Source organism: Liolophura sinensis, chromosome 4, assembly GCF_032854445.1.
Source record: "Liolophura sinensis isolate JHLJ2023 chromosome 4, CUHK_Ljap_v2, whole genome shotgun sequence".
NCBI lineage: Eukaryota > Metazoa > Mollusca > Polyplacophora > Chitonida > Chitonidae > Liolophura > Liolophura sinensis.
Window position 1 is genome coordinate 6590828 of NC_088298.1, and position 12649 is coordinate 6603476.

General features: G+C 39.6%; 1 protein-coding gene across 1 annotated transcript in view; it reads left to right on the forward strand.

Annotated features, from left to right (window-relative positions):
* Window positions 1-12649, forward strand: part of LOC135464358 (low-density lipoprotein receptor-related protein 2-like) — a 148417-nt gene that overhangs the window by 52046 nt on the left and 83722 nt on the right. The window contains exons 17-27 of the mRNA XM_064741783.1: window positions 367-455; window positions 1353-1496; window positions 2790-3083; window positions 4264-4377; window positions 4625-4744; window positions 5504-5743; window positions 6867-6995; window positions 8025-8150; window positions 8436-8567; window positions 10333-10452; window positions 11964-12092. Of these exons, the coding sequence (XP_064597853.1) occupies window positions 367-455; window positions 1353-1496; window positions 2790-3083; window positions 4264-4377; window positions 4625-4744; window positions 5504-5743; window positions 6867-6995; window positions 8025-8150; window positions 8436-8567; window positions 10333-10452; window positions 11964-12092 (1637 nt within the window). The remainder of the gene's footprint in view (window positions 1-366; window positions 456-1352; window positions 1497-2789; window positions 3084-4263; window positions 4378-4624; window positions 4745-5503; window positions 5744-6866; window positions 6996-8024; window positions 8151-8435; window positions 8568-10332; window positions 10453-11963; window positions 12093-12649) is intronic.

Genomic DNA, 12649 nt, shown 5'->3' on the forward strand with positions numbered 1-12649 from the left:
CTGATTGGATAAAACTGATAACAAGGCAACACTTTCATTTGTCTCAGTGTACCTGATTGGAAAAAACTGATAACAAGGCAACACTTTCATTTATCTCAGTGTACCTGATTGGATAAAACTGATAACAAGGCAACACTTTCATTTGTCTCAATGTGCATGATTTTGCTTACTTTGAACAGCCATTGTGCAAACATCACAAAAATAAAAAGTTATGCTGTTCAAACTTTCTGTAGGATGCTTTATCAGTGTATATATGGAAATGCTCAAGTGTTTTCTTCTCTTGTAATATACACGGCTTAATGAAGAAATAGTGAAGAAATAAATAAATGAATGAAAATCCTGATTTTATCACTTATGTGTTTGTAGAATCCAGTCTTCAGATTTGGATGGGGGCAATGAGCAGACGATGTCAGGGGTGATGCTGGCACACCCGTTTGGTATCACCCTTGATACAGGTTTGTGGTACTCTGGTCGTTTTCTGGAATCAAAAGTCTGATAACTAAAAGTGTGTAGCTGTCATTTTTCTGAGGTGAATAAGGATTGAAAACTGTAGGATAATTAGGCATGATGTAACATGGTTTACAGGTGTTGAGACAAAGGCTTCATAGAGTTGAGTGATACATTATGGGAAATTGGTTTCGAATGTTTGGAATTCTTCATTATCAAAGAAATTAGAACATTAAAGTACTGTTACTGGTATATATACTATCTGCCATGTCTTTAATATTCAGTTTTGATATGGTTTTTTTGGGTTAATTAAATTTTTTCTGTTTGATGTTAAACATTTAATGTGCTTTTTGGTAGTGTGTGTATTTTAAAGCTTTATCTTGACCTAGGGCCGCCATGGCTCATTTGGTTAGCGCTCTAGCGCAGCGTAATGACCCAGGAGTCTCACACCAATGTGGTCACTGTGAGTTCAAGTCCAGCTCATGCTGGTTGCCTGGGATGGTCTGACAGCAACCTGCGGATGGTCATGGGCTTCCCCCGGGCTCTGCCCGGTTTCCACCCACCATAATGCTGGCCGCCGTCATATAAGTGAAATATTCTTGAGTATGGCGTAAAACACCAATGAAATAAATAAATAAAATAAATATGTCCCGAACCGTTACCCTGACAATAGAGCATTCTTACAGCGAGAAATTCTGCTGTACAGGTAAATTTTTTCTTGGCATTTGGATTTCATTCAGAAAACTGTCTGAATATGCTTATTGCTGTTTTCGGACAAGATGGTATCTTTATACATGTACATAGGGGCGAATAATTGCATAGGAATTATGACTCAAGTACTGACAATGTAGATGTCAATCAACATAGGTGTTTTTTTTATATTGGTTGTGTTTACTTCATTGAAGATTTTATGTACGTGACGGACTGGCGAATGATGGCTCTGTTAAGGATCTCCAAACAACCACCTCACATCTCGATCAGCATCCGTAGTGGACTTTTCCGGCTTACTGATGTGAAGATCTATGATCCTGCCAGACAGACTAAACCAGGTACGCTGATTAAAAAGATCATTCCGGAGATTTAACTTATCTGGTTGGCGAAAAATAGATCAGCACAAATCCTGTAGAATCTAATTTCTCTGGTGTGCTAGCTTATCAGACAACGCTTCAGTAAATATATGGCAGCCTTCACGTGAAACACCCAGTACCATGTTCTTGATTCGTTTACAAGCTGAGTCTGTCTATTTATTGATGGCAGCACACTTCTGCAGTGCCCAAATATTATAAATACAGTTTAAATACTCTGGTTACCCTAAATCCTTGACCTTTTCGTTTGTGAAAGATTAACAGAGATATTTATGCACCTGTTTAATTTGCCTTCAGAGACTAAACTACAGGGTGTACCAGAAGCCGAGCACCATCCAAATTGAGGTTAAATGCTTAAGCTACAGAGCGATGTGTTGCCCCATCTCTTCCAAACATAAAAACCAATTCAGCTCTTTCTTGTACTGTTAGTTTATTGGCCATAATTATCTCTGAAAGAGAGAAAAAAATGTAAAATCTGTATTAAATATGAAACTCAGAAAAAAAAAGAAAATTAGGATGGTGCACGACTTCTGGGACACCCTGTATATTGGTTGGATTGACAAAGTTGAGAACTTCACAAAAATTATAATTTTATCAGTCTACGCAGAGTAATGGTCTCAGAATACACTTGAATGAACATCTTGCAAACATGCGAAAAGGTTGAAGAATTACAATAGGTCAAACAAGTTGCAAGAGGAAACTCAGAATTGAGAAAGAGTTCATAGATTCCTCACTCTCGTTTGTTTGTGACATTATGTGGTTTATAACTCATGTATGGGGGTCGCTCATTGAAAACCTTTTGTCTTTCAATGCTTTGGGTTTAACGTCGTACTTAACAATTTTTGAGTCATATGAAGATGTGTAGTAATTATGTGTGTGTATATATACTGTGGCAGGGCACGTCCAAGCCCCCAAAGAGCTGCTGCCACTGTACTAACTGCTGCCACATTATACTAACACTTGGTTGGCCAACCAGTCATGTTTCCTAGCTTTGACCCCCTCAGTGCTGAGTGCCAAGGTAGGAACTACTATTTTAAAGTCTTTGGTATAACCCGACTCAGGTTTGATCCCGAGTCTTGACTTTAAGGCAGACGTTCTAACCACCCATGCAGTCTCCACCAAAATATGCTGTGTATAGGTTTCTTCCACCCATTTAAACTGATTTCCATAAGTGGGAAAATTCATCAGTATGATGTCAGAGAACAGTGAAATAAATATATAAGTCACAGATTAATGACATTTTTGCTTAATTTATAGGTTATCACCCATGTTTGAGGAGGAACGGCGACTGTTCTCACTTTTGTTTTCCTGTGCCTGGTGACCCCACATCGCTGTATGCGAAGACGGTTCAGAGACACTGCGGCTGTCCTTATGGCATGAAACTAGGGACAGATCTGCGGACGTGTGAGGAAGACCCAGAGGAAACGCCCCTACCAGAGTGCCTTGGGTCGCAGTTTGAGTGCGCAAACAGGCGCTGTGTCCCGCAGCAGTTCAGATGTGACCAAGACGACGATTGCGGAGATAATTCAGATGAGCAGGACTGCCCAGAAGGTATATGTCAAGCTGATATGGTGGTGTTTTCGAATGAATAGAATATTTTGTACTCTCAGCAGCATGGACAAAATCTGTGTACATGAAAATCCATTATTGCACATTATGTAATAATAAAAACAATAACCAAATTGTGAAAAAAAACTTAAGCATGCACAAGTTCAGATGATAAGCAAAATGTATGCTAGGATTTGTCAAAATCCATAGTTTGAGAGGAGATGCACGGACAAAATCGTGTCTACAGACAGACAGACAGACAAGGTGATTCCAGTACACTGGGTATAAATATATCTAACAAATTATTCAAATATATTGTTTTATGAATATTTAGGTATTTATAAAATTTGCTCTGGGTTAAAATGGTATTGTTCCGTAAAACGAATGATTTTTGCCAAACAATGAAACTCGGGTGCAAATGACGGCCTCGAATGGGAGAATGAAGGCAAAATTATATATAAATTATGTACATGACATTTATGAAAAGTTATTCATTTGATTGGTGTTTTACGCCATACTCAAGAACATTTCACTTCTACAACGGCAGCCAGCATTATGGTGGGAGGAAACAAGACAGATCTGGGGCATTTATGAAAGCAGACAGTGAGCAGTTGTCCAGTGGCTGTTGGCGCATGCCTTTCAATAGGTGGGACACACAAGGTGTGGGTTCAAACCCAGCCTTGGACCTGGAATTTGTGGATTCTTCCACTCTCACTGCTTGTGGGGCCTTGGTGACAATACGCAATGAAATAAGTAAATCACTCTGTGGAGCATCTCTTGGAGAAAGTCTTGATGATTGAGAGAAAGTCTTTTAAGCCAATTTTTGCATAAAATTTGAAAGAAGTTGTGAATTTGTGTGAAAGTTAGGCTGATATCTGCTTGATCACCATATTTTTTCACCATAAGCGCTTGCTTTACATTAATAATGTCATGATGTCATAACAGTTAACCTTTGCCCTCAAATCAGACTGGTTGAGTAGATTGATATTCCACAGTGAACCTTTGACCCCAAATCTAATTGGTTGAGTAGATTTGATATTTAACAGTTAACCCTTGACCCCAAATCCAATTGGCTGAGTATATTCATGGTTCCATCCCAGTTTGTACAAGGTGGTAACATTTTAATCATGCTTGCAAAGTGTCAAAGAATAAGGACGTTTTTTCCTTTCATTTCTTTCTTTAGCACCCACTTGTCAGAGCAGCCAATTCACCTGTGCAAATGGTAACTGTATTTACACCAGATGGCGCTGTGATGGGGATAATGACTGCGGGGACTTTTCTGATGAAAGAAATTGCCGTAAGAGTCTTTATTTACTCCCCAAAACTCTTGTAGAGGAAGTGGAATTTATTTTGAATCATTCATAGTATTCACGTAGGAAAAAGCCCTTTTTTGTCAGATTTTTAAAAAAATTTCTTTGAACCTGATCTGTGGAAACGGACGAATATATGTTTGGTCTGTTACATTTATACATTGATTGTTTCTAATAAATAACACGTGACTTGTAACCTGTAAATCAGTGGATGAATCTCTTGGTTATTTGCAGCCAATGTGACGTGTGGTGGGACGGAATTCCGCTGTTCTAACGGCATCTGCATCTCACAGGGCTTTGTCTGTGACACGGAAAATGACTGCGAAGATGCCTCCGATGAGGGCGATCAGTGCGGTAAGGAAGGGAGATCATCCACCACGTGAAAATAGGGGTGCTTTAATTCTATGCGATAAACGGGACTATGAGGATCACGTGCCAAAAAAGAATAGATGTGTTTGTAAATTCTAAATGATCAGGCAGTCAGTGTGATGGAAAAGGAAGGGCATCTAACAAAAACAAACAGACTTGTTAACTCAGTAAAGTGAGTTATTTGGGCAGTGACTTTGGTAAGGAGGTCAGATCACGCATAGATTAGTAGAAGTTATTTGTTTGCAGTATTACCCACAGAAAACCACCGCATAACCAAGAGTGTCATTGTTTTTGAAAGACACTCACTAGACCAGATCCATCAATAAAGTACCCGTCATACAAGTTTAAACAGCATACTGTTTTATGTTTGTGATGTTACATAGCCAAGATATTATAGTTTTGTGCAAGTTGGTAAGGGTGAGAAAATCAAAAGTGCTGCCGCGTCATCAATTTTAACCATTCATGCCCGAGTTACATGTATTTCTATAACCTGAGAATGCAGCTGACTCCAGTGAGTTCACCCAGACCCTGTCTCGCCCTTTAGCCATATTTGCGTGGGGGTACAGGTGATGTGATATTGTGTTTTTGCCTCCCAAGGCCTTGTAAGAATTCCAGAGTAAAGTTGAGTCATAGCTGGGTTACTATGCGAGGACATATGAAAAAAAAAAGGCCTGTGGCTGTTTAGACCTGTATCGGCCCGTTTTCTAAAATAATTAAGGTCAAATTAATTGAATCTTTCTACAGCCGATCATGTTTGTGTGGATGGATTCATGCGCTGTGGAGATGGGCGATGCGTACCGGAACTACTTCGCTGTAATGGCTTTGAGGAGTGTTATGATGGCAGTGATGAGGCTGGCTGTCCACCAGTCAACTGCACAGGCCGTCGACAGTTCGGATGTCACAATGGCAGACAGTGTATTCGCTCCACCTGGCACTGTGATGGTTTCCCCGACTGTGCAGATGGCACGGATGAAACGGACTGTCGTAAGTGTCCTTGTTGTTCATTTGTCCTCTTTAGTTAGGCTGTGCCAAGTTAAATTTTAAAGTTTTATGGGCAGATTATATCTTTTTTCAGTGTCGGAGGAAGATATAAAAATAAAACTTGAAAATCATCTGATTTGTGGAAAGTGGACTAGAAGATTTTTCCTGTTGCCAGGAAACATATTTCCATAATTTACTTTTTTACAAAATAAAAAATCTGGTGGATTTTCAGCTTTATTCCTGTTTTGGATTTAAGAAAAAAACACACACACACCAACAAATTGGAGTCCCCTTATGACTTTGTAAATTCTATATATAAGGGATTTGTTTATCTCACCTGATTTGTCACCTGAATGTGTTAACATGGATATCTGTAGATTCATTTTGTGGAAATACACAAGAATTTAGTCCAAGACAAGGAACAGGCCCAGATAGCACAGTTCCCGAGCATCCGCTTCGGCTTCGGGAATGGTAGATCCAGGATCAACCCTGTGTCGAGCCACACCTAAGACTTAAAAAGAGGAAGTTGTGACTCGCTTGGCGTTCAGCATGAAGGGGATAGTGCAACGACTGGTTGAGCCGTATCATTATAATGGCTCAGGCAGGGCGGTTTTCTTGCCCTTGGTAAATCGTCTCATTAAAGCAGCACTAGATAAAGAGTGGTGGAAATCCATCCCGCAACAAGGAGGCAAATTACAGGCACTAAGGATTCCTTCATCGTCAAACTCGTTTAACGAGTACGACGTTAAACCCCAAGCACTCAATCACTCACTCAAAGGCTAGGACAGCCAAGAAGCTGGTCCTAGTGAGGGTTTTAATGTTAATATTGGGGATTTCATATCTATGACTTTAATCCTCTGAAACAGTGTGTATTGTATTATATGCTATATTATAAATTTAGCGTTTGTTTCTCAAACTGGTTAAATTATGATCAGTTATATATTATTCTTTGATGATGATTACTGGACTTCTATATGTGGTTATCACTTCACTTCGTGAACTTTGACGACAGAATTAAAGTTTAGTTCCTAGATGTATGTATTGGTAAGTCAGATTTGTGAAACATTTCCTCGATGTTTTGAAAGCTGCATGGTGAGTAATTGTTGCACAAATTCCTCATTTCTAGCCATTCGACCTGAATCTCTCTGCTTCAATACTGAGTTTAAGTGTGCACAGGGAGGATGTATTCCATTGTCGTGGCAATGTGATGGTCAGCAGGATTGTATTGATGGATCAGATGAACCTGCCACGTGTGGTGAGTTTGTGATTGCTCAAAATGGCTTAACATGAAAGTGGCCTGATTTATTTGCGTTATTGTCAAAAACTGATTCATTGTTTAAAAACATGATTGATGAGGGTGAGTGGTTATGTGTCATAAGCAGTGAAAATTTTTCACGCAATGAACATTTTCCAAGCAATGGACATTTTTCAAGTGACAAACATGTTCCAAGCAATGGACATTTTTCAAGCAATGGACATTTTCCATGTAATGAACATTTTCCATGCAATGAATATTTTCCATGCAACGAACATTTTCAATGCAATGAACATTTTCCAAGCAATGAACATTTTTCAAGCAATGAACATTTTCCAAGCAATGGACATTTTCCAAGCAATAGACATTTTTCAAGCAATGAACATTTTCCAAGCAATGAACATTTTCCAGCAGTGGACATTTTCCAAGCAGTGAACATTTTCCAGCAGTGGTAATTTTTTTGAACGACAGGTGACAGTTGTAAAGATTTATGAACCCAATAAATTATTTTCCCAAAAAGAAAACTTCACCTAATCATTTTCAGTAAAATAGAGGAAAACATGATGATAGCAATTCAAAAGCATTGCAGTTCACCTTCAAAAAACACAAACACAAAGGATGTGTATCGGTGAAGCAAACATGTACTGGTGATTCAATGAAGAATGTGAAAAAACTGGCCGGGGCACCTCTGTGGCTGTGGTTATCTTGTCAGCGTGGGGCAAAGACCCAGGAGCCTCTCACCAATGCAGGTGCTGTGAGTTCAAGTCCAGCTCATGTTGGCTTCCTCTACAGCCTTTAATGAGAAGGTCTGCCAGCAACCTACGTATGACCGTGAGTTTCTCACGGGCTCTACCAGATTTTCTCTCACCATACTGCTGGCAGCTGTATAAAAGTGACATATTCTTGAGTATGATGTGTAACACCAATCAAATAAACAACAACTAAATAAAACCAGCCCAGGGTAAGAGAAACAAACTAGACCTCTCCCATTCTGTATTTCTTAAACTTTTATGCGCGTGTTTCTGTCAGAGCCACCCTCGTGTTCGGACGGTCAGTTCAGGTGTGAGAACGGACGCTGTATCCCTCATCACTGGATGTGTGACGGAGAAGATGACTGCGCTGATGGGTCGGATGAAGACACCAAACAGCTTTGTCGTGAGTATTGGATACCTAAAGTGCTACTCTAGTGTCAACTGAAACTTCGTAGAAGCAGTAAAATGATGTGACAGGAATCCAGTGGAGCAGAGCTAACATGATGCTTGAAAAGGATTTTTTTAATGAAAACACTGTGTTTAACTGCTTTAACAGAAGAGTCCTCAAAAACAAAATCAACAGTTGCCGTAAAATTTTCCTGGTGTGACATGATAATATTCCTAATGAAATTGTATGTATTTTAGAGATGTTTGCTTCTCCATTTCTTTATTTTTTTCTCTTAAACAGCTCCACCTCCATTCTTATGTTCAGCCGACCAGTGGGAGTGTCCTGGAGGTCAACGAATTTGCATAAATGAGACTCAAGTTTGCAACGGTCAATCAGATTGCCCCGGCGGCCATGATGAAAGCCCTGTTTGCAGTGAGTGTGTGATTGAAAAAGAATAGTGAACTATGCGGAAACCTCTAGTGTGTTCTGTGACACTTAAAGATGTTCATGCGAATGAGTTAATTTGTGAAATTAAGTTGTAGTGTGCGAAAAAGCTGTTTTTCTTGTTTTGACAACTTCCCTAGCCCCATTTTGTTTGTTTCTCCAAGTCTGTGCAAATACCTTAATTTTTCAACCTTGTCAACCACCCCTACAACCAATATTTTGAAAAATTCTGAAAGAACTATGAAGTGTAGAGAAATAATTTGCACAGTTTTAGGAAGCTTGCATCTATAGTGACACAGACAAATCGATTTTGGCATCATTTTCATAATAAAGGTATGCATAAATTCCACTGACAAAGGTTGATCATTTACAGTAAAAGTTTCAAAAACCATCCAGGTTGATTGCCCTACATATAAACTCCTCATGTGACATGTAGTCAGGCTTATTGCCATTGCATTATACAAGGCAATTGATGATAGGTAGAACTAATCTTCTTGCTCACTGAATATAGCTAAGATCCAACTATATTTCTGTTTCGCAGCAAATAATTTGGTGCACAGTCACATGTCTGCACCCTGTATCTTGAATGCTGGACTTCAGATTCACTAGGGCAGCCAACCTCCATGATATAAGTGAACTATTCTTTAGTTTGGCATGAAACATTAAGCAAATAAAGATAAAGAAAATAAATTCGCTAGGTTCTCAGCAGAAGTGTGATTCTTGTCTGCTAGTAGCTTGATTTTAGTTGTTCTGTGAGATGGGGTTTACAAGTAACAGACTGAATATTTATTGATTGGTCAAAAAGATTGTACATGTATTTGTTGTAGCAGTACTGATCACTGTGGATATAGGCTGTTGAATGCTAGTGGGTTAGTAGTGTGGAATAGTAGTGGACTGTTAGTGGAATACTAGTGGACTGTTAGTGGAAGACTAGTGGAGTGTTAGTGGAATGCTCCTGTAATGCTAGTGGAATGCTGACGGAGTGGTAGTGGAATGCTAGTTGAATGTCAGTGGAATGCTGGTGGAGTGGTTGGATGTATTTGTTGTAGCAGTACTGATCACTGTGGATATAGGCTGTTGAATGCTAGTGGGTTAGTAGTGTGGAATAGTAGTGGACTGTTAGTGGAATACTAGTGGACTGTTAGTGGAAGACTAGTGGAGTGTTAGTGGAATGCTCCTGTAATGCTAGTGGAATGCTGACGGAGTGGTAGTGGAATGCTAGTTGAATGTCAGTGGAATGCTGGTGGAGTGGTGGTGGAATGCTAGTTGAATGCTAGTTGTATGTGAGTGGAATGCTGGTGGAGTGGTAGTGGAATGCTAGTTAAATGTGACTGGAATGCTAGTAGAGTGGTAGTGGAATGCTAGTAGAGTGGTAGTGGAATGCTAGTTGAACGTGAGTGGAATGCTGATGGATGGATAGTGGAATGCTAGTTGAATGTGAGTGGAATGATAGCGGAGTGGTAGTGGAATGCTAGTTGAATGTGATTGGAATGCTGTTGGTGTGGTAGTGGAATGCTGGTTGAATGTGAGTGGAAAGATAGCGGAGTGGTAGTGGAATGCTAGTTGAATGTGATTGGAATGCTGTTGGTGTGGTAGTGGAATGCTAGTTGAATGTGAGTGGAATGGGGTGGAATGCCAGATGAATGTGAGTGGAATGGGGTGGAATGCTAGTTGAATGTGAGTCTTCATCAGATGAAAAAATAAAAAAAATATATGTTGATTATTATAAAATGGAAGTTGTTTATAATTTCAGACAGTGAATCCTGCATGGCAGATAATGGGGGTTGCAGCTCCTTCTGTGTTCAGACACCATTTGGAGCGGAATGTCGCTGTCCTCCCGGAGAGGAGCTGAACGGAACCAAAGTCTGTGTTGGTAAGACTCCTGTGTTTTCCACGGTCAAATACACAGTTCTGTTGGCCCATACATTGGCTGTGATTCACGATTGCCATTGGCCGATTAGACGGGTTAAAATGTTGACATACACTTGACAGAACAGCAAACTGCACACACATGGGGTATATAAATGTTTAGGTTAAACCCAGTACAGATGATATGCTGCGCAAACTGATATTTTCCTGTGTGACACCGAATTACGTGCAAGCAGAAATGATTTTCCTGTGTGACGCCTGCGGCTCAGGGTTATAATTTCACACCGAGGGTTTAATTCCTCATATACCCTTCTTAACAGGTGGCTCACTTTTATCTGTCTAGATAGCATTCTGAATCGGATAATTTGGACTAATAGTGAAAAAATGTGGGATGTATAACATTAGATTAAGCATGAATCTTAATATTGAAACAGGCTACATCGTGGCCAATGGGTTAACACCCAGAGTCTATCAGCAGTGTAGTCGCTGTGAGTTTAAGTCCAGGACCCGCTTGTACAGAACAGTTGTAAACTAAGTTGATTGTAATTACCATTGTGACACATATTAAAGAACATATGTCTCCATGGTATTTACGATGACCTTGGTTTACATTCGCTTTCTGAAAGAGGCCCCAGCACATGCTGGTTTCCTCTCTAGCCATATCCGTGAAGATCTGCCAGCAACCTGCGGATAACCATATATTTCCCCAGGGCCCTGCTTGGTTTCCTCCCACCACCACACTGGCTGCTGTCATATAAGTGAAATATTCCTGAATAGGAAGTTAAACACCAATCAAATCAATAAACAATGTTAAAACACAGGCATTTTTCTGAGTAAAACACAGGCATTTTCTGAGTAAAACACAGGCATTTTCTGAGTAAAACACAGGCATTTTCTGAGTAATATTTATTTTATTGGATTGTTGTTGAGTGTGAGACATAAATTAAAATGAAAATGTTATACAATGTATCTCCTCTTTGTTTGGGCTGTTTTGGCCATCGCTGCTAATAACACTGTTACAATTAGCAGATAACGAAGGTCCATGTGACTACATGAAGGCTGAATGTCATTATGTCTCTGTATGAGTATTGTATTGTCCATTATAAGTGAAGATAACACAGCAGCATGAGTAAGTCAGTGCATTGTCTTCTCTTGCCAAGTTCTGCTTAGGCCATGATGCTTATAAGATGATACTATGTAAGGATGTAGATGAACAGTTAGAATGTAACCCTATATGTACCGTAACTGAGGTAAATCACTACATTGTCTTCTCTTACCAAGTTCTGCTTAAGCCATGGTGCTTGTAAGGGCTAGGAACAGTTAGAATGTAACGCTATACATACCCTAAATGAGGTAAATCAATGTGAAACCAATTTCTCCTCTTACACATGAGTATTAAAAGGCATTTATCAACATAAAAAATGTTCTCTGGTCTGGTGTAGTCTTCTGTATTTTGTTGCAGAAACATGACACATGTAATTGTTGTCTCATGCAAATGTCATTGGCTGATTCCAGATGCCAATGAGTGTGAGCCTCCTGGCGCTTGCAGTCAGACGTGCATTGATGAGAAAGGAACTTACAAGTGTGAATGCACTTCAGGCTATGAACTGTTACCAAATGGGCACAGCTGTAAGGCCTACAGAAGTAAGTACTTACTCACCAGTCTGTTTAACACTCACTTTTACACACATGTGCTCAGAAGTCCAGCTCATGCGGTCTTTCTATTAGGTCTTACGTCGAAACATCTGCCACCAACCTGTGGACGGTCGTGGGTTTCCTGTGGGCGAACCCAGCTTCTTCCAACCATGACGATGGTCGGCATTATTGTCATTTATATTTGATTAGTGTTTTATGCAGTACTCAAGAATATTTCACTAATAAAGTCAAAAGTCGTCTGGCTAGTTGTCTGTTAACTGTTTATTACGTGGGTGCTGGCAGATGAGCTCAGCTGCAAGGTCTACTGGATTCTTGCAGTATCAGATGCAAATGAATAGATTGAAGGAAAAGCCCTCTGAAAATTGAAATAGGCATCATTAAATAGACCACTTAAAATTATACATAAATATACTTTCATTTATTGTTTTTAAATTTTTGTGAAAAGAATAAAAGGCGCTCAAACATTTGAATTCTAAAGTGGGTTTTATGGACTTTTTTCCAACTCTTTCTCAACACTGAATGTTGAAATAACTCTTTCTGTCCAT